Consider the following 24,272-nt stretch of genomic DNA (forward strand, 5'->3'; position numbering starts at 1 on the left):
GTGATCCTGGAGTCCCAGGATCGAGTCCCACATGGAGCCTGCTTCTCCCTCTGCCTGTGTCTCTGCCTCTCTCTCTCTCTCCTCTCTGTGTATTCTCATGAATAAAAAATAAATAAAATCTTAAAAAAAAAAAAAAGATTAACAGCTGACTTCTCACCAAAAACCACAGAAGCCAGAAGGGGATAGTATACTCAAAGTGCTAAAAGAGAGGAAGAAACAATCTTTCAATCAGGAATTCTGCATGTATGGGCAGCCTGGGTGGCTCAGTGGCTTAGTGCCGCCTTCAGCCCAGGGCATGATCCTGGAGACCCGGGATTGAGTCCCACGACAAGCTCCCTGCATGGAGCCTGCTTCTCCCTCTGCCTGTGTCTCTACCTCTCTCTCTCTCTCTCTCTCTCTCATGAATAAATAAATAAAATCTTTAAAAAAAAAAAAAAAAAAGGAGTTCTGCATGTGGCAATGCTATCCTTCAAAAATGAAGAAATTTAGACATTCAGATATTCTTAGGTAAACAAAACAGATAATTCACCTCCAATAGACCAACCCTACAAGAAATGCTAAACTGAGAGGACAACTGGACAGTAACTCAAATCCACACAATTAAGTTAAAAACACCAATAAGACTATAGATAAACATAAAATATGGTAATGCCTCATTTCCTAAGTTGTCTTAAAAGACAACTGCATAAAATGATCATTATAAATCTGTGTTGAGGGGATCCCTGGGTGGCTCATCAGTTTAGCACCTGCCTTCAGCCCATGGCGTGATCCTGGAGACGTGGGATCAAGTCCCGCACCGGGCTCTCTGCATGGAGCCTGCTTCTCCCTCTGCCTGTGTCTCTGCCTCTCTCTCTCTCTCTCTGTGTCTTTCATGAATAAATAAATAAAATCTTTTAATTAATTAATAAATAAATAAATCTGTGTTGATGGGTTATTAATGCATAAAAATATAATTTGTATAATAAGAGCAAGGAGAGAGGAAGACAATAGCCATTTTGGAGCAAAGTTGTTATATGCACTAGGAATTAAAGTTGATTTTTTAGTTAATATGCTAATTGTAATCCCCATGGCAACCACGAAAACCATAATTCAAAAAAGAGAAAAGAAAGTAGAGAATTAAAATGGTATACTAGAAAACATTTAACAAAGCATCAATGAAGAAATAGAATTTAAAAGACATAAGACGGGGATCCCGGGGTGGCTTAGCGGTTTAGCGCCTGCCTTTGGCCCAGGGCACGATCCTGGAGTCCCGGGATCGAGTCCCACGTAGGGCTCCCAGCATGGAGCCTGCTTCTCCCTCCTCCTGTGTCTCTGCCTCTCTCTCTCTCTCTCTCTATGTCTATCATAAATAAATAAATAAATAAATAAATAAATAAATAAATAAATAATAAATAATAAATAAATAAATGACATAAGACCTGTACAAAACCAGAAGAAAATGGGAGACATAAATCCTACCTTATCAGTAATTACATCAAATGTAATTGGAATAAACACTCCTATCAAAAGACAGAGATTGGTACAATTGATAATTATAATATGACCCAATTATGTGCCATCTACAATTATGTATCTTTGAGACGCTTTAAGCGCAAAGATACAAAAAAATTGAGGGGTGCCTGGCTGGCTCATTCAATGGAGCATGTGACTCTTCACCTAAGAATTGTAAATTCAAGCCCTACATTGGGTATAGAGGTTACTTTAAAAAAATAAAATCTTTTTTAAAAAGATATAAATAAGTTGAAATTAAAAAGATAGGGAAAATTATGCCATGCAAAGAGTAACCAAAAGAAAGCTGGAATTGCCATTCTAATATCAGATTAAACTAGACTTTAAGATAAAAAAATGTTACTAGAGACAAAGAAGGACACTTCATAATGATAATAAAAAGGGCAGTCCATAAGGAAACTATAAAGATATTGGCACCTAATAACAGAGCATCTCAAATACACGAAGAATTGAGGTGAGAAATCAATAATTCAAAAATAAATTATTGGAGACTTTAATACTGTACTTCTAGCAGTGGATCAAATGAGGCATAATATCTAAAAAGAAAGAGAAAATGACACTGTAAACCAACAAAACCTGACATTTATAGAACACTCCACCCAACCGGAGCAGGGTATGCATTCTTCTCAAGCACAACTGGAAAGTTCTCCAAAGTAGATCATATACTAGGTCACAAAACAAGCCTCAATAATGGAAAATGATTGAAATCATCCCAAGTACATTCCCCAACTATAATGGGATGATATTAAAAATCATTAATATTTGAACATTCACAAATATATGGTAATTAACACACTCCTAAAAAACTTATGGGTCAAATAAGAAATCACAAGGGAAACTAGAAAATATTTGAGATGCAAGAAAGCAAAAACACAATATATAGCATGCATCTAAAGTGGTTTTTGGAAGGAAATTTAGTACTTTAAGTGCCTATATTAAGGAATAGGAACAATCTCAAATTGATAACCACCTTAAAAGATAGCCAACTAAACTAGCAAACTAAAACCAAAACAAGCAAAAAGAAAAGACTCATATTACTAAAATTCAAAATAAAAGAAGATGCTACTATCACCCTTCACAGAAATAAAAAGGTAACTACACATACATATAGCCAATAACATTTGAAAAGGCACTCAGCATCATAAGTCATTAGGGAAATGCAAAAAAAGCCACAATGAGATACCACTTCACAACTACTGGAATGGCTATGATAAAAAACAAAACAACAACCACAACAGATAAAGTGTTAGCAAAGACGTGGAAAACTTAGAACCTTCATACATAATGGTGGGAATACAGAATGGTGCAACCATTTTAGAAAACATAAGTTGACACAAATACTTGTATGTGAATGTGCACAGCAGCATTTTTCATAAAAAGACCACACATTGTATGATTATATGAATCTCCAGAAGAAGCAACTCTATAAAGTAGATTTGTGGTTGCCCATAGCTGAAAGAGTAGGGGTTAGAAATAGAATAACTACTAATGAGAATGGGGTTTCTTTTTTTGGGTGATGAAAACATTCTAAAATTTGACCATGGTTATGGCTCAAAAACTTTTTTAATATACTCAAAACCACTAATTGTACATTTTAAATGGGTGATGCCTATGGTATGTGAATTGTATCTCAATAAAGCTACTTTCTTTGAAAAGTGAATCATTGATGGTAATGAACCAGACATTTCATTTAACATTTTTATCCATAAAGAATTAAGTTTTGGCACCTGAATTGTTAACATTTTATCATTTTAATATTTGATGAAAGCAGTGTTTACAAAGATGCCTTTTTTTTTTTTAATAAATTTAGCTGGACAACTCAGCCAATCAGCACATTTAGCCCTCCAACTACCATACAATGTACTTGGTTTAGGTCGAAGTGCAAATTTCCTTGATCATCTTTATGTTGGCATTCCCCGTCCATCTGGAGAGAAGGTGAGTAAAAATTTATTTTGCTTACAATTAATCTGTGTCATAATATACACTATTCAAATATCTGAATTTAACAATTTGAATTTAATCGAATTTGAATTCGAATAATTGAAACTTTTTAAAAAGAATGTAGGAAAAGAAAGTGACCCATCTAAGCTTATCTTACATAGAACACATCATAACTTAAAGATATTGTTTCTACCACTGCTCATAAACCTCATGACCTCCTTTCCCTCTTTCCTGCTTTTAACTTCATCTTCAATATCTAACATAATATTTTATTTTGTTTCTTGTCATACTTCGCCTCCACTCGAATTTTAGCTTCAAGCAGCACTTGTACATAGCACTTTGAACAGTGTCTGCTACACTGTTCAAGTAAATTAATGAATCCATGAGACAGAAAGAAAATCCTTCCCTGAAAAGATCTAAAAAATTGGCCAAAAGGGCACCAGAGCCTTGTTTGGGGAATAATATATATATATATATATATATATATATATATATATATATATATATATATATATATTTAGCTTACTCCATACCTAGAATTTCAATTAATTAAGGAGCACTTGAGCTTTTTCCTTACTTATTTAATAATAATTCTGTTTTTAAAGTATACTAGATGTTAAATGTTCTTAAATTCTTTTTCCAGTCTATACGAAAACAAGAGTGGACTGCCATCATTCCAAATTCCCAGCTAATTGTCATTCCATATCCTCACAATGTTCCTCGAAGGTAATGTCCTTGCTTGAACTGATTTTGGTAAAAATACTGTCAACTCAGAATCATAGGTACAGTTACATCTTGTAAAAACTCTCTCTGTTCTACTGTGTTCCCATGAGTGCCATCATTTAATTTGCTTACAGCAAACCTTAAATGACTAAACATTCCTACACAAAAAGTCTCTGACTTTTTTTATAAAGAACAAATTAAGCCTTATTAGAAAAACAGCCAGTTAACTAATTAGGGATTTATACATATGCTGCTTGAATAAACTGATCTTCAGTTTACTAGCTGTAAATCCTAAAATTTCAGAATGCTGAATTTTTTTTTAATGATTTATTTATTTATTCATGAGAGACACAGACAGAGAGAGAGAGAGAGAAAGGCAGAGACACAGTCAGAGAGAGAAGCAGGCTCCCTGTGAAGAGCCTGATGTGGGACTCGATCCCAGATCCCAGGATCATGACCTGAGCAAGCGCCCAACCACTGAGCCACCCAGGCATCCCAGAATGCTGAATTTTTTTATAACAAGCACTGATCTTTCTAATAAATGCTTGGGAAGTGGTATATATCCCACAGTGGTTAGGCACAAGTTTTAGAGTCAAACAGACCTAGGCTGGAAACTAAGATCCACTGCTGAGGGTCAATTTCTGCACCTTTTTCTACCATAAAAGGATGCAGACAAAATATGTTTCAGATAGTGCCCAGCATAGATTAAGTTTTCAGTGAAAGGTATTTTTATCTTATTAGCAGAATATATTCCTTAAAAAAAAAAAGAATATATTCCTTATATAGGAATAGCATTTAAATCTAAACCCCCCTGTTTTTTAAAAGTAGATGATAAAGATATTCACTAACACTTAAATTTCACTAGGAAGAAAAATAACCAGGGATGCCTGGGTGGCTCAGCAGTTGAGCATCTGCTTTCGGCCCAGGGTGTGATCTGGAGTTCGGGGATCGAGTCCCATATCAGGCTCCTTGCATGGAGCCTGCTTCTCCTGTCTCTGCCTCTCTCTGTGTCTCTTATGAATAAGTAAATAAAAATCTTTAAAAAAGAAAAGAAAAAAAATAACCAAGGAGGAAGGGTGTAATGTATCTATGAATATGTAACCAACAAGGTCTGGCTTTGTTACATTCCTTCTCGAAATGGAGTGTATATTGTTCTTTATTAAATTTTTAGGTGGAGTATATTCAGTGGTTTGCTAGAACCAGTTCATGCCACCCCATGAACTGATTATATGCATCTTTTTCCCACCCTGTTCAGTGAGGTCACATGTCAGCTATGATGGGAGTATTTACAACATGAAAATTGACAACTGCCAATCAGGGCTTTTTCCCCATCCCAGAGAGCCCATTTACCAGCATACCACAGGATGTATCTTATGTGGGTTAAAGGGCTTTAGAACCAAACTACTTAAGAAAATAACTTTATTACAACATTATGCTTGAAATAAGATAACATCACTAGAAGGGCACCTGACTGGCTCAGACAGTGGAGCACATGACTCTTGATTTCAGGGTTATGGGTTCGGGCCCCATGTAGGATATAGAGATTACTTAAAAATAAAATCTTAACAAATAAAAAAGATGGGACGCCTGGGTGACTCAGCGGTTGAGCGAGCGCCTGCCTTTGGCTCAGGGTGTGATCCCGTGGTCCCGGGATCGAGTCCCACATTGGGCTTCCTGCATGGAGCCTGCTTCTCCCTCTGCCTACATCTCTGCCTCTCTTTCTGTGTCTCTCATGAATAAGTAAATAAAATCTTAAAAAAAAATAGTATCACTAGAAACAGTTCTAATCTGCATTCAGATATTTTTTAATGAATCTGTATTATGTGTTTGTTATTTTTCTATACGTGAAATTTATAACAAAACTAAAAAATCTGTACCATGAGTAGGAAAAGGTCTTGATATTTCTATGTGGTATAATATCATCACATAGAACAGTTTCTTAAAATAGAGTGGTAAGCAAAAGACAATAAAAGAAAAATGCATTTAGAGTATGTAATCAACCATTTGTGATGTGAAAAAGGAATCTGTGCATATATGTCTTTATCTGTATAGAATATCTCTGGAAGGATATGCAAAAAACTGTTAAGAATGACTGCTTCTGAGTAAGAAATTAAGGACTAGCCTTTTGTCCAATTTTTTACCAAGATTCCTATTTTCACAGTTTTAAGTCTGCTTAAGAACTACCCAAAAAAAGTCTCATGAAAGAACTTTTTCTTTTTTTAAGTATGAGGTAAGGTACTGAAAATAGCTAACCTCAACTAACAATAATCGTTTTCCTAGTTTTCTTACTTTTGAGTTTCTGGAAAATTCTTTTATAGTTTTCTTTTATAATCTCAACATTTTTCATGTTTCCCTTGCTCTTTCTGAAGAACTGTTCTTTTCAAATTTATGTACATAATAAAAACTAAATTGATTTTAGTTTGAGGTGTATTTTGAGATTTATTGACTAGAGGCTAACTTACAGATCAATAAATTTTAATTATCTCAAAATAAGTCAATCGTACTTGCTATTCATCAGAATGATCTTACTTTCATTAAACTTTTAAAATGAAAATAGGCTGAATGGATTAGAAAACAAGCCCCATCTCTATGCTACCTACAGGAGATTCACCTCAGACATAAAGACACAGACTGAAGGTGAAAGGAGAGGAAAGATGTTTCACACAAGTGGGAACCAAAAGAAGCTGCGTAGCTATACTTATGTCAGACAAAACAGACTTTAAAACAAAGACTGAAAAAAGACAAAGAAGGGCATTATAAAATAATATAGGAGTCAATCCAACAACAGGGTGTAACAATTGGAAATATTTAGGTGCCCAACACAGGATCACCTACATATATAAAACAACTATTAACAGACCTAAAGGAAGAAACTGACAGTAATACAATAATAGTGACTTTAAAATGAAATTTATGCATTACCTATTTTCAAAGACAACAAAATTCTTTGTACATAACCACCTACAATGTTGATAATATAGACCTCAGTTTTAAGCTTTTCAGGGTTTGCAAGTACTGTATTATGTGGACTGTTTTAGAAGAAAGAACTAGTTCTATTTATACTATGGTCTACATATTGCCATTAACACTAAGGGACTAAAAGTGATTTTCTAAGAAGTCTCAACATCATTATAGTAATATAAACCCTCCAACATGTTACAGAAATGATACAAGTGTTTTTACACAAGCCATCTATTCTCACCCACTTAGATATATGGCTGGTTTAGTTGCCCATGGTACATATGTGAACAGAGATAAAAAAATAAGGTGATACAAGATCTTATCAAAATTAGGTTTCAGATTCAGCAAGTAAATCGAGATGTAAAAAAAAGTCTCCAATTGTTCTAAGTACCCTTAATAAGTTTACGTAAGAATAATTCTCATAGGATCAAAGAAAAATAATGAAGCATCTCATCAGAAATTCTGTTCTTTTCCAGTTCTCTGAGTAAAATCTGAATTCTGTAGGATCATCAATATTCTTAACCCTATCTAAATTTATTGCTGTTGTTTTATGTATAGTGAATGGATATATGGGAGAATGAATTAATGGATGAATCATCTGATTCATTAATTAATAGCTATTTGCTTTTGGGACTCAGTAGAATTTTGTTATTTTTCAGTAAAATGTGTAATTTTAATGATTCTGTTTTATCTGCAGCTGGAGTGCCAAACTGTATCTTACACCAAGTAACATTGTTCTACTTACTGCTATAGCTCTCATCGGTGTCTGTGTTTTCATCTTGGCAATAATTGGCATTTTACATTGGCAGGAAAAGGTTTGTTCATTTAAGTGAAACATTAACTCTTGTTAATTTATAATAGTAATATATTGCTCTCTAAAAATACTAAATAGTATAGACTTTTTTCAAAAGACTAAGATTTTGTGATTTTTCACATTCTATCCATAATGTCTTCTTTTTTATTATAATTTCTTTCATCCCCTTAAGTTACTGGTGTCTCTTAGCAACTCATACAAATCACAGGAAATTATTTTAAAACTTCAGTGCTATACAATAGTAATAAAATGATCACCCCACAATTCCCAGGTATATAGAAAAACTTAATTAGAAGTAATGTCATAAAAGCCCAAAAAATAATAATCATTTTTTAACTGGCCTGTGTTTATTATCTACTGTTAGAGCCATGAACACTTTTTTCCAGGAATAATGGCTATGCCTATATAAAGAATTAGAACACAGAGAGGTTAAATGATTTTCTCAGGTATGGGTGTGAAGTAACAACTAAAGTGATAAACGTCTTTTCCATCTATAAAGTATTCTTTGCACTAAACTAAACGTTTTCCTATTCTTTAGAATAATGGTTAAATAATATTTAAAAACAACAGTCTTGGGCAGCCTGGGTGGCTCAGCGGTTTAGCGCTGCCTTCAGCCCAGGGCCTGATCCTGGAGACCCAGGATGGAGTCCCATGTCGGGCTCTCTGCATGGAGCCTGCTTCCCCCTCTGCCTATGTCTCTGCCTCTCTCTCTCTCTCTCTCTCTCTGTCTCTCATGAGTAAATAAATAAAATCTTTTTTTAAAAAGTGTAGATTTTTGTATACAGTGTTTATGAGGAGGAAAAAGGAGACTATCACATAAATTTACTAGCAGTTTAGATATAAATTGAAAAAGCTAATTTCTATGAAAATGTGAATATGAATTATACATGAATTAATATGAATATATGTTAAAGTATGTAACTAGCAGGTTCCTACATTGTTTCCCAAAAAAGGCTTCTTCTTGTCATAAAAGTGTTTACTTTTTTTGTACCTTCTCTGTTTTGAATGTCATGCCTATCATAATCATTTTTTGTAAACTAAATTTACCATGTGCTTTAGCTGTTGGGAAGTTAGGGAGAAGAGATCTTAATTGTTCTGATAAATGTTCATAGGTTTGTCTCTTCCTAAAAAATTACTCCATTACACTTTAAAAAGGATAACAGAAACTTATACATTCATTTACTTTTAAGATTGCAACTGAAGACATAAAATAAAGGGTAATTCTACATACTTTTGTCCAGAAGTGTCAGAACATAGTCTGAAGAACATAGCTCTAGACCTATAAAAGGAAGAAAAATAATTTCATTAATTTCTCCGATCACCTGATTACACTATAAACATAGTAATAATGATCCAGTGGCAAAAAATTGAAGTTTTAAATACAGATGTAGATTTGACCATGTATACTCTCCTACGGTACTGTGCTTCATCTCTACCTCTTTGACCACTTCTCTTTCACCTAGCTGGGTGCTCCTTTTCTACCCATTCCTAAACACAGTGTCTGCCCTAAGCCATCTTCTTTCTACACTTTTCCTGCCAATTTTATCCAAAACCATAGCTCAAACTATCACCTCAAATATCCCTAACACTCATCTGTTCCTAAAGTTCTCTTAGCCATTTCCAGCTGTATTCATGACATCTCTACCTAGACCACTTAAAACAAATACTTTAAAGCTTTGTCTCTCTTCTTTCCTACCTACTTATAAGATTTGATCAGTTGCCCTACTGATTCTGCTTCCATAACAATCTCTGTAGCTGACTCCACTTCTACATTCTTACTCTCAGGGCTTTGTTCTGTTCAGTCCTGCCTAGTCTCCCTGAATCTATTCTCTCCCTTTTCACTCCATTGATCACACTGCTGTCTTTATAACTCATCAAGTTTAGCCTTAATGATATCACTCCTCGGCTCAAAAATCCCTGCCTAAAATGTGTCAACTCCTTAACCTAGCCTTCATAGAACTTCCCTGTGACTCCATCATATACCTTTCCAACCATGTTTGTTTCACATATTCCCTGCTCCTGCCCAAGTTCCCGTGAGCGCACCTATTCTACTCCAAGCTTGGAAGGAATGCCTCTTCTCCTCTATTTTCCATAAATATTTTCTTTCCAAAGCTTTCCCTTTCCTCATTCCAACCTACAAGTAATCTCTCTCCCAGAATATTAGTGATATTTTTTCCCTGAAATAGTTATTCAATATGTTTCACTTTTTTCTTTAAGTTTCTTGAGAACATGATACAAAACTCAGAATTTTTTTTAATCCCTCAAAATACCAAGCACAGTACTTTGCTGGGAGTGGAGGTCAATGAATATATGCTAAATCAATAGGTTAATGCCAAAATAATTAAGTTACTTAGATTCATTTATTAACATCAGTATTAAGAATGGGAAAAGTATAATAGGTCATTCCACCATTGTAGATTCTAATATTTACTACTACTTTCAAATAAATAAGAAATGATAACAAACTAATATTTTAGGAACATTTCTTATTGTTTTTAAATTCAATTAGTGGGTTATTAATTATAAAATAGCTACTGTAAACTATAAAAGTTTTATAAGGGATCCCTGGGTGGCGCAGCGGTTTGGCGCCTGCCTTTGGCCCAGGGCGCGATCCTGGAGACCCGGGATCGAGTCCCATATTGGGCTCCCGGTGCATGGAGCTTGCTTCTCCCTCCGCCTGTGTCTCTGCCTCTCTCTCTCTCTGTGACTATCATAAATAAATAAAAATTAAAAAAAAAAAGTTTTATAAGATGATTACATAATAAAATCGTATCTTTTATCTATTTGCTTAAAGATTTGTTTTTTTCATTACTTTTTATTTCAGAAATAAGTCTTCTCTTGACCTTTTCCTATCATTTATAAACTAGTCTAAAATTCTTTTTCAGAAAGCAGATGATAGAGAAAAACGACAAGAAGCCCATCGGTTTCATTTTGATGCTATGTGACTTGCCTTTAATATTACATAATGGAACGGCTACTCACTTGATTAACTGGAATACTAAATTTGGCTGATAGAAGAAATTAAGGGACTTTGAATATTATTTATAAATGATGTATCCTTTGGTAATTATTGAAAAGTATTCAAATAAATATGGTCTGAACATGTCACAAGCTCTTTTTTTAAAGCACTTTGTATACAATAATTTGGGCTATTTAAATGTGCTGTACATTTTTGTTCCTTTGTGGAATGTGTTGCATGTACTCAGGTGTTTATGTATTTATAATCTTACTAGAATAATGATGATGGAAAAAGACATGTATAAATTAAAAAAATGAGCAGATTTTGTGTTCCACTTGAATGGGTCTTGCTTCTTATTCTAACAATACGAATTATACCTTTGCGAATGTATCACAGATAAAGTTGTAGCAGGTGATAGCACACAGGATACAGCTAGGGTACTCTGGCTTTGGAATTGCAGTCCAACAGACTTGCCTTAAATTCCTGGTTCCACCACTTACAAGCTGTTTGAATTTGGCTAATTGTTAACCTCTGTGAGCCTTGTTTTCTTGTTTACAAATGGGGCTAGTAATACTACTCACTTGGGTTTATAAACATTAGATGGGATGATGTATGTGGAGTGCTTAGCTTGGTGCCTAGCACAAAATTAGTTAACTGCTCAATAAGTGGTAGTTGTCATGATTATTATTTTTAGGTTTTGTTTTGTTTTTTTTTTTACAGATTGCTACAACTAATTATCAAAATATTTAGACTCAATAGAATGTTATTTTCAGGCATGAGAAAATCATATTCTTTGGAAGACCTAAATTCTTAGTGGTTGGCATCACATAACAATTTATTATTTGCTCATATGAACTAAAAATTATAGTACCCTCCGAGAATTAATGTGCACTAAAAATTTTCATTTCAACACTGATCCTTATCATGTGATAATGAGGAATGTCTGATTTCTTGAAAGGAACTGCTGTAGATAGCATCTAAGAATGCAAATCTTCAACCACATTTTTATTCTCAAAAGCATATTGGAATCTCTAATTTACATTCAGACTTCAATGCAAATTTTTATGAACTTCACTTCACCAAAATATTACTTTAAGACGTACACCTAAGACTGGGAAAAGTTTATATATCAGTGCTATTAATTTTCTAATACACAGTGGACATGTGATGGCTATAAAACACAAAAACCTATCTAAAAACAATAATTTTGTTCTTCATGTTATTTTTTTCTTTACAGTTCATTGACAATGGCATGTGTACAAGTGGTTTACTTTGTGTATCTAAGCATGTTAATGTGTCTCCTTAATAAATACTGTGTATTGAAACAAAGTATTTTGATGAGTTTGTAAGTATTTTTTAAGTATAAAGTCTAAATCATTTATCTGGACCGTAAGACAGAGGTAAAGTGACTCACCCATTGCCTCCTTGTGAGTTCATGCAAGACAGGAATCACCTGACTACAGTACTCGACAACAATACTGCGAGGCACAATTCCACACTCTCCTAAAGACTATTGAGCTAAGTATCTCTCAATTGATACCGCATGAGTTTTAAAACTCACTTGGAGTCAGGATCTATGAGGAGTATGTTATAAGCAAAGAAAATGTTAAAGAGAAAAAAAGAAAAGAGGAAGGAATACTTCAAAACTCCTTTAATAAGGTCAATATTTCTTTAATGCCAAAACCGAGTACATATATAATGACCAAGTGGATTACATCCAAAATGAAAAACTAATTTCACTATTTGAGGTGGGGGGAAGCAGTATAACTCACCATATTAATAAATTAGAAAAATCAGAGAAAAATAAATTAGAAATAAAATTTTTAAAATAAATAAATAAATAAATTAGAAATCAGAGAAAACTTAACAAATCTAACATCCATTCCTGATTTTCTTTAATCTAGGCAAACTATGAATAGAAAGAACTTCCTTAAATTTAAAGGGCTTTTTTTTTAAAATATGCAGCTAACAGTCTACTTCATGGTGAGATTGAATGCCTTCTGCCAATGATTAGGTACAAGGCAAGGATGTCCTCTCCCATTGATACTTTTCCACATAGTACTAGAAATCTTAATGAAAGTAATAAAGAAAAGGAAATAAAAGGCATACAGATTGGAAAGGAAGAAATAAAAATATTCCTATTAGTAGATGACATGAGTATCCAGAATATTCCCAGGAATCTATACACACACACGCACACACATACACAAAACCTCCTAGAACTAAGTGAATTTAGCAATTTCAGCAGGACACAAGGTCAACACAATCAATCATTTATATGTGAACACAATGAGCAATTGAAAGTTGACATTTTTTAAGTACTATTTAAAACAGATACAATAATGAAATTCTTTTTAAAAGATGTATTTACTTAGAGCACATGAGCAGAAGGAATGGGATACCAGCAGACTCCCTGCTGAGCAGGGAGCCCAATGCTGGGTTCAATCCCAAAACCCTGAGATCCATGACCTGAGCCAAAATCAAAAGTTGGATTTTTAACCAGCTGAGCCACCCAGGTGCCTCTGAAATTCTTATGTAGACCTATAACAAAGTATTCATGGGATTTGTATGCAGAAAACTACAAAATGCTAATGAAAGAAATCAAGGAAGATTTAAAAGTAGACACTGTTCATGGATTGGAAGATTCAACCTACTAAAGATGCGAATGAACACTCCCCAAAGTGATCTATAGATTTAATACTATCCTTATCAAAATCCTAGCAGTATTTTTTGTAGCTATACATTATAAACTTTATATAAAAGAATGAAGGAACTAGAACAGCTTAAAATAATTTTGAAAAAGAAGGCAAAAATGGAGGAATCAAACTATCTGATTTTAAGACTTCCGTTAAATCTTATAATAGGGGATCCCTGGATGGCTCAGCGGTTTAGCGCCTGCCTTCAGCCCAAGGTGTGGTCCTAGAGTCCCAGGATCGAGTCCCACATCGGGCTCCCTTCATGGAGCCTGCTTCTCCCCCTGCCTATTTCTCTGCCTCTGTGTGTGTGTGTGTGTGTGTGTGTGTCACTCATGAATAAATAAAATCTTTTTTAAAAATCTTGTAATAAAGTTATAGTAACTGAGAGAGTGTGGTATTGACAAAAAGATGGACACACAGAGCAATGGAACAAAACAAAGGGTCCAGAAAGAAACTTACACAAATAGAGCTATTTGATTTTTGACAAGAGTGTAAAAGTGATTCAATGGAAGGCAGTCTTTTCAACAGATAGTGTTAGAACAGTTGGTCAAACAACAGCAAAGAAAAAAGAACTTAACCTAAACCTCACACCTTCTATGATAATTAACTCAGAATGGTTCATAAACTGCAGCACCTGAGTGGTGAGGTCAGTTAAGCATCCAACCCTTGGTTTTGGCTCAGGTCATGATCTCAGAGTCATGAAAATGTGGAGCTTAAGACTCTCTCCTTCTTCCTCTGTCCCTCCTCCCCAAGCTCTCTCACTCTCACAATCAATCAATCAATCTTAAAAATGGATCATAAATGTAAAACATAAAACTATAGGCTTTTAGAAGAAAACATAGAATATCTTCACAAACTGGAGTTAGGCAAAAAGTCCTTAAAAATGACACCAAAAGTATGATCCATAAAAGAAAATATTGATAAATTTGACTTTTAAATTAAAGACATTTTCTTTGCCAAAACCAGCTTCAAGACTATGAATAGATGATTGGGGTGTTGGGTGGCTCAGTGGTTTAAGCATCTGCCTTCAGCTCAGGCCATGATCCCAGGGTCCTGGGATTAAGCCCCACAGGGGCTTGTTGCTCAGCAGAGTCTGCTTCTCCCTTTGCCTCTACCCCCAGTTTGTGCCCTCTCTCAAATAAATCATAAAATCTTTTTTAAAAAGACTATGAATAGACAAGCTGCACATGGGAAGAAAATTTTTGCAAATCACATATCCAACAATGGGCTTATATGCAGAATGTATCCAGAACCCTTAAAAGTCAACAATACATAATCCAATTTAAAAGTGGGCAAGAACTTGAATATGTCACTAAAAAAAGGTACACAATTGGCAACTAATCACATGATAGGATACCCCACATCATTAGCTGCTAGGTAAATGAATATTAAAATCATGAAAAGAGGGATCCCTGGGTGGCGCAGTGGTTTGGCACCTGCCTTTGGCCCAGGGCGCGATCCTGGAGACCCGGAATCGAATCCCACATCAGGCTCCCGGTGCATGGAGCCTGCTTCTCCCTCTGCCTGTGTCTCTGCCTCTCTCTCTCTCTCTCTCTCTGTGTGACTATCATAAGTAAATAAAAATTTAAATAAATAAATAAATAAAATCATGAAAAGATACCATTACACACATAACAGCTAAAACAAAAAAAATATTGGAATTCTAAGTGCTGACATGGATGAGGAACAACTGTATCAACTAGAATTCTCATATTCCTGATCAGAATACAGCACTCTCTGGAGATGGGTTTTGTTTTTTGGTTTTTTTGTTTTTTTTTTTGAGATGGTTTCTAAAGTCAACTGCACTTTTATATATGAGCAAATCAGATACAAAATGGATTTTAAAACAGGTAACATTTACAAAAGCATCAAAGTCAACTATCCATGAATCAATAACACAAGATGTATCACATCTCTATGGGGTTAATGATAAAACTTTCTTCAGAAACATTAAAGGAGTCTTCAATAAAAGTACACCTATACCATGTTCATAGACAGGAAGACAAAGTATCATAAAGATGTCAAATCATCCCAAACTCTAGTCAAGAACCCAATGCATTGTTGTTATTGTTGCTGCTGCTAAACTTGACAAGCTGTTTCTAAAATGCATGTAGAAATACAAAGGGCCAAAAATAGCCCAGAGAATCCTGAAAAATAACAAAGAACTTGATCCGTCAGATATCTAAACTTATTATAAAGTTATAATGATTAATACAGTATAGTATTAGTGAAGAGACAGATGGATTCCAGACCTAAACATGAATGCAGGGCAGTCCCTGTGGCGCAGCAGTTTAGCGCCACCTGCAGCCCGGGGTGTGATCCTGGAGACGCAGGATCGAGTCCCACGTCGGGCTCCCTGCATGGAGCCTGCTTCTCCCTCTGCCTGTGTCTCCGCCTCTCTCTCTCTCTCTGTGTCTCTATGAATAAATAAATAAAATCTTTTAAAAAATAAAAAAATAAGCATGAATGCAAATTTACCAGCTTATAGTATTTAATAACTAAAAACACATAAATAACTTCATGATCCTGAGGTAGGGATGGGTTTCTTATTCAAGTCAATAAAAACACTATATGGCAAATTCTCTATGTACAGGAACACATTAAAATTAACAACTTCTATTCATCACAGACACTATTAAAAGGATGAAGACAAGCCATAAAATGAAAGGAAATATTTCAACACATATAACTGATTAATTATCCAAAATAGAGAAAGGCTACAAAATTATTTGAAAAGACAGCCCAGTAAAAAATTGCACAAAAGTTTTGAAAAGGTCATTCACTAAGAAAAGGAAACAAGTAGCCAAGAAACATGTAAAAAGGTGTTCAAGTTTGGGAAATGGAAATTAAGTAAACAAATCATCAGATACAGACTCATAAATATAGAGAACAAATTGGTGGTTCCCAGAGAGGAGTGAAGGGATGGGCAAAATAGGTAAAGGGGATTAAGAAGTACCAAATTTCGGTTCCACAATAAATATGTCACAAGATGAAAAGTACAGCAGAGGGAATATAGTAAGAGTGTAAACTTCATACGGCAACAGAGGGTAACTACATTTACCGTGGTAAACATTTTGTAATGCGTACAGTTGCCAAATCATTATGTTGTACACCTGTAATGAATAGAAGATTGTATGTCAACTATACTTCATTTTTCAAAAAGAGAAAAACAGTTATGTTCCTTGAGGAAGAACAAAAAGAAAACTAAAGGAAGGAAATGATAATAGTGATAAACTAAGAAATTGGGAGAAGATTATAATCAGGCACAAGCACATGGGGAGCTTCAGGGTATAAGTGAAGTTTTATTTCTTTTGTGTGTGTGTGTGTGTGTGTGTGTGTGTGTGTGTGTGTGTTTTAAGATTTATTTATTCATTAGAGAGAGACACACACAGAGACACAGGCAGAGAGAGAAGCAGGCTCCTCCTAGGGAGCCTGATGTGGGACTCGATCCCCGGACCCAGGGCCACGCCCTGAGCAGAAGGCAGACGCTCAACTGAACTGCTGAGCCACCCAGGCATCCTGAAGTTTTATTTCTTGATCTGGGTGTTGTTTACATGGCACTTAGCTTTATAATTAAACTATACATACATGTTTGTTTTAGATACTTTTCCATGTATTGTATTCCACAATTTTTTAAAAATCTTACAAAAGTTTCCCAAAGAATCTTTCATAGATCACATCTCTAGAAAGGGTTTCATTATAAACCTTATATATATCATAAAAAATAGAGATTTGCTGCTAATAATTGCAATAATTTAGACACAACTTCCTTTAAAAATGAAAATTGAATAACACCAATATATAGTTGAATATATTTGCATTCTAATCACACTAGCATTAATAGCATAGGAGTACATAGCAAGCAGCACAAATATTCAGTGCATCAAGGCCTTAAGTTGAACATATGAGAGTTACTCTATTTAGGAAACATTACCAAATAACTATATGAAGAATTTTACACTTTAATATTATGGTTTCATGTTTTATGAATAAAAAAAGCATTCATTTCAGTTTGCAGTAACCAGGTTTAAGCATAAAGTAAACAGATATTTCAAAATGGGATTTTGGCTTTTAAGAAAATGACACCAGGGGTGCCTGGGTGGCTCAGTTGGTTAAGTGCTGACTCTTGATTGCAGTTCAGGTCATGATCTCAGTCAGGGTCATGAGATCAAAGCCCTGAGTTGGGCTGCGTGCTGGGTGTGTAGCCTGCTTAAGACACATATACATTCTCTCTCTCTCTCTCTCTCTCTCTCTCTCCACCCTCCCCTTCAAAAAGAAAAAGAAAAAGAAAATGATACCATATATGTTAGCAATATTGTTCTAAGAAATATCATTAGGATCTTTCTTGGTTTTTCACAATCAAATGAAAGTACCTGATCAGAAATTCTCTTGACAAAGCTGAGATACGGGGCAGCCCCGGTGGCGCAGCAGTTTAGCACCACCTGCAGCCAGGGGTGTGATCCTGGAGACCCGGGATCGGGTCCCACGTCGGGCTCCCAGCGTGGAGCCTGCTTCTCCCTCTGCCTGTGTCTCTGCCTCTCTCTCTGTGTCTCAATAAATAAATAAAACCTTAAAAATAAAAATAAAAACTTCTTGCTTTGCAATTACACTAAGCAGAAATTTGGAAACAAGTAGAGGTGACAGTGTTACTGAAAGAACTCGTGTTGACTCCCTGGAAGCAGCTCTTCAAAGTCATCAACACGAATAGTTTTGGTTCATGACTGTATGAATATATGGACTAAATTGTGTCCCCCATGCCCTACATTCATATATTGAAGCTCTAATCCTCAGTGTGAGTGAATGTGGAGACTGGGCTTCTGAGCATATAATTAAGGTCAAATGAGGTCATAAGGGTAGGACCTTAATGCAATCTGAGTGGTGTCCTTATTACAGGAATAGAAATGAAGAGTTGGCAGTGCACAAAGGAAGGGCCATGTAAGAGAAAGCAAGAAGTCTGCAGTCTGCAGGCCAGGAAGAGAAGTCTCACCAGAAACTAAGCCCACGTGCACCTTGATCTTGGACTTCCAGCCTCCAAAACTGTGAGAAAATATCATTTCTATTGTTTAAGCCACTAAGTCTGTAGTATTTTGTTATGGTAGCCCAAGCAGAATACTATGACTTAAAATTTTTTTCCTGGGCAGCCCGGGTGGCTCAGTGGTTTAGCGCCACCTTCAGCCCAGGGCCTGATCCTGGAGACCCGGGATCAAGTCCCACGTCAGGCTCCCTCATGAAGCCTGCTTCTCCCTCTGCCTGTGTGTTTCTCTCTCTCTCTCTCTCTCTCTCTCTCTCTAATAAATAAAATCTTTAAAAAAATGTTTCTTTTCCTCTTTTCTTTCCCTAAAAAAGCCCTACAGATATATAATAACAATGTATCACTTTTCACCATATTTTGCCATCACCCTTCCCATATCCATACACTGTAAGAAAAGTGGTGTGAGACCCCCCTGTCATAACAGTAAAAATAGATTTTTCTGTACATCAGCTAGGTTATGTAAATTCCTCTGTCTTCTTTAATCATTATAGCTTTGCATTAGTCTGCTCAGGCTTCCATAACAAAATGCCATAGACTGTGTGGCTTAAGCAACATTTCTTTTGTCACGGTTCTGAAGGCTGGAAGTCCCACATCAAGGCTCCAGCTTCGGGTGAGAACTCTTCCTGGCTTACAGATTGCTACCTTCTGACTATGTCCACCCAGGGCATTTCCTTTGTGCTGGAGTGTCAAGGAGAGGGGAGCTCTCTCTGGTATCTCTTTTTATAAGGACACTAATCCCATTAGATCAGTGCCCCACCCTCCTTTAACCTTAGAGGTCCCATCTCCAAACAGTCATTGGAGGTTAGGATTTCAATGCATGAATTCTAAGGGAAACAAACATCCAGTTCATAAAAATCTCTAAACATAACAACCTGCCTTCCTAGGCTATCATTTAATAAAATGTTAGAGCTCCCAAACTCTAGTGGAAAAGAGAGACAACAAAAAGCTGTATATAAGCATTGAGATAAAATGCTATATGTTTTAAATGACTCATTTCATAGTAAGTAAATGCTACATACCATTCAAGTGCTAGAAGGGATTTTAGTCGGAGAAAAGCAAGTTTAAACTATGATTCTGTGAGGAGGTGGAGAGGCTATTCCTATGCCTTGAAGCTCAGGAGGGATGCAATGAAAGCAGAGTTCCCAATCACCTGGGAACTGGAAGGTAATCTGGGAACAGACTTGAGCACTACTGGGTGGTCTTCCAGGGAAATAATAATTCAAATACAGAACTCTCCAACTGAGAGATATGCAAAGTGCTTTCATTTTGATTTAGTTAACATATGGCCACACAGTAGTCCCAGCTATGATCTGTGCTTTATCACGTTCCTTGAAAAAATCCACTACAGACAATTACACTAGCGCGGCCAAAAGACAGGTGTCTTAAAAGGAAGCAAAAACTGAGCATTCCCAATCTACTCCTTGGGAATCTACATCTCAGCCAAGACCCTAGAGGAAAAAAAGCTTTTTAGGCTTCATCAAAATGGTTCTACCAATAAGAGCTACTAGGCCAAATGAGAGTCCTGTGTATGTACTTTTTAAATGAATTGCCCTAAACACCCGCACCCCCTTCACTGTATCCTCAACTGAACTGCCAGATTGGTCTTCCCAGAGCTGCATTACTCCACTATTAAAATCTATGCCTCTGGCCTCCTGAATCAAGCCCAAACCCCTCTGCTTAGCATTTGAACAAGGATCTCCACAATCAAAGCCCACCATATTCTATTTTATCTTTACCACCAGACACAACACTTGCCCCAAATGCAATGCCAACCCTTGCTCCTTGCCTGACTTGAAAGTTCTCCTTCCTCCTCTCCTCTACATTCGCCATCCACAGACTTTTCATTCTGTCTCCTCCTTCATGAAGCATTCCCTGATGACATCACACTCTGATTCTTCAGTCAACAATTATGCATTAAGAATCTATTCCGTTCCAGAAGTTGAGAGGGCTCCTTCCTCCTAATTCTTTCTGTCCACATTACCTGTGACTTACATTTAACACTCTTACTACTGTCCTACTCTTCCCATATGTCACTTTATATCTGTGGGAAAGGATCTTAAATGTTTTATTTAGCAGCTGGTTTTTGTGTGCAATCTCACAAGCGACTTGTGATTTGTAGGTGATTTGTCTTGGGAACCAGCACGTACACGTCTTTTACACCGCCCATAGCACATGATGAAGGGCTAACTATCTTGCTATTTAATTGCTGTTAAGTGTGTTTTCACTTTCAAACGTTGTGAATACTTTTGTGCCTTTCTTAGAGGGACAGAAGGAAAGAGGGAAGAGGTTGACATCCCTAGAATCTGTTCAGTTGCCCAACATTGTCCTTAACTATGTAACTCGTTAACGAGTATTTATGGAGTTCCTATTACGGGTCAGATACAGGCACAAACGTTCCATTATGGTAGAGCCTTAATCACCAGCACCTATTACTGTTTTCTGCACATAGTTCACACTCAGTACGTGTTGAGTGACTGTATGAATGTAGCCTCCTGCTGTCAGGCAGCTCTTATTTTAGCGGTGTAGGGGTAAATGGGATATAGGTGACGAACAAAGGTGAGCCAGATGATTTCAGAGCACGATCATTACTGTGAGAAAAATAAGACGGGGTAATTAACGTTATGCAGTTTGCCAGTTTGGGCTCATTGGGGCTTTTGGTCGTTTTTTAATCAGCAGAGTCAAGCGACCCCATGAGCGCGGCTTAGTGGACAAGATGCCAGTCTCTGGGGGCAGATTTCCCGGACTCACCACGCGGCCTCCTCCCTGGCCGGCGTCTCTGGACCGACTGCTTGACCTTTCCGGCCTGTCACCCCCATCCTCTAACAGTACCTACCGCACGGGGTGGGTGTGAGGATTAGCGGGAGTCGACGCGCAAAGTACTTGGAGCTGTGCGGCCGCCGAGCGAAGCAGCAGGATCCCCGCGGCTCGCGTCAACTCACCTGGCGCCGCGGGAGGCGCGGACCTCCGACGCCGGGGTCCCCGGGCCGCCCGCCCCTCCCCCGCGGCAGGCTGGGAGCAGGGGCAAGCGGGGCCGAGCTTTGACCTTGACCTGGGGTCCCTGGGGCTGAGGGGTCAGGTCCCCGTCCGCCGGCGGGCGCAGGGGAGACGGGCTGGCGGGGGGCCTCGAGGGCTCGGCCCGCGCCCCGGGCGCCCCCGGCGGGGGAGGGGCCGGCTCGGCCCGCCCGCGGCTCGGAGCAGCGCCCCCCGCCCCCGCCCCCGCCCCGCCCCTCGCGGCCCCGCCCCCGGCCCAACGGGCGCGGGCGCGCAGCCCCCCGGGGGCGCGAGGGGCGGGCGGGCCCTCCTGGCGATTGGCCGGGAGGGCGCGGGGGGCACGCGGGCGGGCGGGCGGGCGGGGCGGGGGCGGGCACATGCGCGCAGGCGGCGCGGCCGGCACGCGGCGCTCGCGCTCCCGGCTTAAATGAGCCTGGGCTGCCCGCGCCCGCCACTTCGGAGCTGCCCGTGCGGGCGCTGCCCCTCGCGCCAGCGCGCCTGGGCTCCCGGGCGGCCGATGGGACGGAGCCCCGCGGAGCTGGAGGCGGCGCCCGTCGGGGGGCTCGGGCAGCGCGGGAGCCCGCCGCGGGGCTCGGGCATGGCGGGCGGCCGGACCTGAGCCCTGCCCCGCGGGAGGCAGCCTGCGGGCCGGCGATGGGGGCCGGGCCGTGAGCGCCGCCGCCGCCTCCGCCGCCGCCGCTGGCCGCCGCCTGGGCCCCTCGCGAGGCGCCGGGCCGCCCGGGAACATGGCCCTGGAGCAGCTGTGCGCGGTCCTCAAAGGTAAGCGCGGGGCCCGGACGGCGCCCCCTGCGGGCGGAGGCCGGCGTCCCCGCGTCCCTCCCGGGCGCCCGCGCGCCTCTTTGTCTGGTCCGCGCGGGTCGCCGGGTGCACCTGCCCGCCCGGCGCGGCTGCCCCAGCCTCCTGCGGGCCGGCGGGCTCCGGGGCGCTCCGGGGCGCGCGCGGGGGGCCGGGGGGCCGGGGGGCCGGGGAGCGGCGGCGGCGGGGCCCTCCGAGCCGTTCGCGCCCCTTCCTTGCAATTCCGCTCATGGCTTTGCAAAGTTGTGGGGCTCGTGTAAGTGGGGCCGAGGCCGTTCTCCTTCGGCCTTTGATGACCGAAAGTCTTGCCCCGCGGACAATAAAAGCCCCCGCCGAGGCGTCGCGGAGCAGCTCTCGACAAGCCCCGCGCCGGCGGGCGGCGGGCGGCGGGCGGCCGAAGGGCCTGTGCGCCGGGCCGGGTCCCACCTGCTGCGGCCGCGGAGGCTGCGGCACCACTGCGGGCGCCGCGACCCGGCCCGGCCCGGCCCGGCCCGCCGCCGCCTCCTCCCGGGACCTCGGAGCGCCGCGCCGCGGCCGCCTGCCGGCTCGCTCTGCTCCGCGTACCGGGAATTAACACAGCGGCTCACCGGCCTCGCGTCTCCCTGGAGGTGTTATTTTAGATGGAAATGTCTGGACGTAGATAATGAAGACGGTGATACAAAGTTGCTCCCGAAACTCGGGTGGCATAAATCCTTTGCTCGGTCGTCAGAGGAAAACCACCACCCAAACGGGGCTTCCCCTTTTCCCCCCGCTGGTGGAAATTGAAAACTGAATAGCTCCGCTGCTCATGCTGCGAAATGTGTTCTTTGGTATTGGGTCAGGAGCTAAGGCACTGTATTAGCAGCGTTACATAGAGCTTCTTGTAGCCCGGTATTTGCACAGTGACAAATGTTGGGTTTTTTTTTTCCCCCATTCCAGATTAACACTTTTTTTTTTTTTTCTTTCTCAGATTCGTTAGAAAATTCAGTGTAATTTTGCTTTTGATTTTAACTGGACAAATTACCTGCTTTCCAGATTTTCCTGAATTCCTAATTGAGCTTTTAGCAGTTCGACTTAAAATGTTTAACTACCCACTGGACACTTAACAGATACAGTTTGTATCCAGGTAACCTAGTTACCTAGTGCATACTACACTCATCCGTGAATTCCTAGTGGTTCCTTCATTACATTAAAATTTAAAACTCGGATGTTAATTTCATTTAGTTTTCCTATATATAAATCTGATTTATATAGCCATTCCTTGGAAATTAAGGTTGTTTTATTCTCTCAAAATAAATCGTGTATGCACAGTAGTTTTTTTCTGATGATGCTCCATTATCCGAATGTGCCTCGTTGTCCTGATCGCTTTAAGGTCATCAACATCATGACAGTCCATCCGGGCAGCCCCTGAGAAGCAGCCCTGTTCTAGAGCCCTACCTGCCCAACTTCAGGCAACTGAGCTGGGTAGGACAGATTCCCTGATCCTCCTGAATGAAGGGGGGTTTTGCAGCTTCTCTGCCTCTGCCTCGGTCGTTGGTGCACACTGCCCTCTCTGGCCACTGTGGTAAAGCACTGAGCTGTTGCACCTTTCAGGAAAAGATTCTGTGCTGATGGCAGAGCCAACAGTGAAAACAGTGTAGTATCTGCCTTTTCTTTTTAATGTACAGTAAATCTTACAGTAGTTTTACATGCTAGAGTATTCTAAGGGTCAAGCTAAGTTACAGTTGTAGGCTAGCTAGAGATGAAAGACTATTCTTAAGTCTTCTAAAGTTTGTGTGTGTGCTTGTCAATATGGGGAATTGGTCTGGGGAGATTCAATAAATTAACAAAACTTGATTCTGAGAAGGGAAT

At 39.4% G+C, this 24,272-nt stretch overlaps 2 protein-coding genes and 1 long non-coding RNA gene across 4 annotated transcripts in view; 2 read left to right on the forward strand and 1 right to left on the reverse strand.

Annotated features, from left to right (window-relative positions):
- Window positions 1-12,236, forward strand: part of ITFG1 (integrin alpha FG-GAP repeat containing 1) — a 281,953-nt gene extending 269,717 nt beyond the window's left edge. Inside the window, exons 15-18 of the mRNA XM_026014322.2 lie at window positions 3,320-3,444; window positions 4,094-4,176; window positions 7,832-7,949; window positions 10,834-12,236. Of these exons, the coding sequence (XP_025870107.1) occupies window positions 3,320-3,444; window positions 4,094-4,176; window positions 7,832-7,949; window positions 10,834-10,893 (386 nt within the window). The 3' untranslated portion in view covers window positions 10,894-12,236. The remainder of the gene's footprint in view (window positions 1-3,319; window positions 3,445-4,093; window positions 4,177-7,831; window positions 7,950-10,833) is intronic.
- Window positions 1-15,943, reverse strand: part of LOC112931645 (uncharacterized) — a 57,758-nt gene extending 41,815 nt beyond the window's left edge. The window contains exons 1-2 of the long non-coding RNA XR_003237346.2: window positions 15,856-15,943; window positions 9,180-9,227 (exon numbers count right to left, since the gene is read on the reverse strand). This is a non-coding gene — a long non-coding RNA (uncharacterized lncRNA). The remainder of the gene's footprint in view (window positions 1-9,179; window positions 9,228-15,855) is intronic.
- A 6,114-nt stretch (window positions 15,944-22,057) lies between these two features.
- The window catches only part of NETO2 (neuropilin and tolloid like 2), a 56,903-nt gene continuing 54,688 nt past the window's right edge, over window positions 22,058-24,272 (forward strand). The window contains exon 1 of one of the 2 annotated variants that reach the window (XM_072750296.1): window positions 22,058-22,406. In XM_072750296.1, coding sequence (XP_072606397.1) covers window positions 22,373-22,406 — 34 coding nt within the window. In that variant the 5' untranslated portion in view covers window positions 22,058-22,372. The remainder of the gene's footprint in view (window positions 22,407-24,272) is intronic. The other variant, XM_072750295.1, reaches the window with a different exon arrangement.

The sequence above is a fragment of the Vulpes vulpes genome, chromosome 2 (genome assembly GCF_048418805.1).
Source record: "Vulpes vulpes isolate BD-2025 chromosome 2, VulVul3, whole genome shotgun sequence".
Taxonomy (NCBI): domain Eukaryota; kingdom Metazoa; phylum Chordata; class Mammalia; order Carnivora; family Canidae; genus Vulpes; species Vulpes vulpes.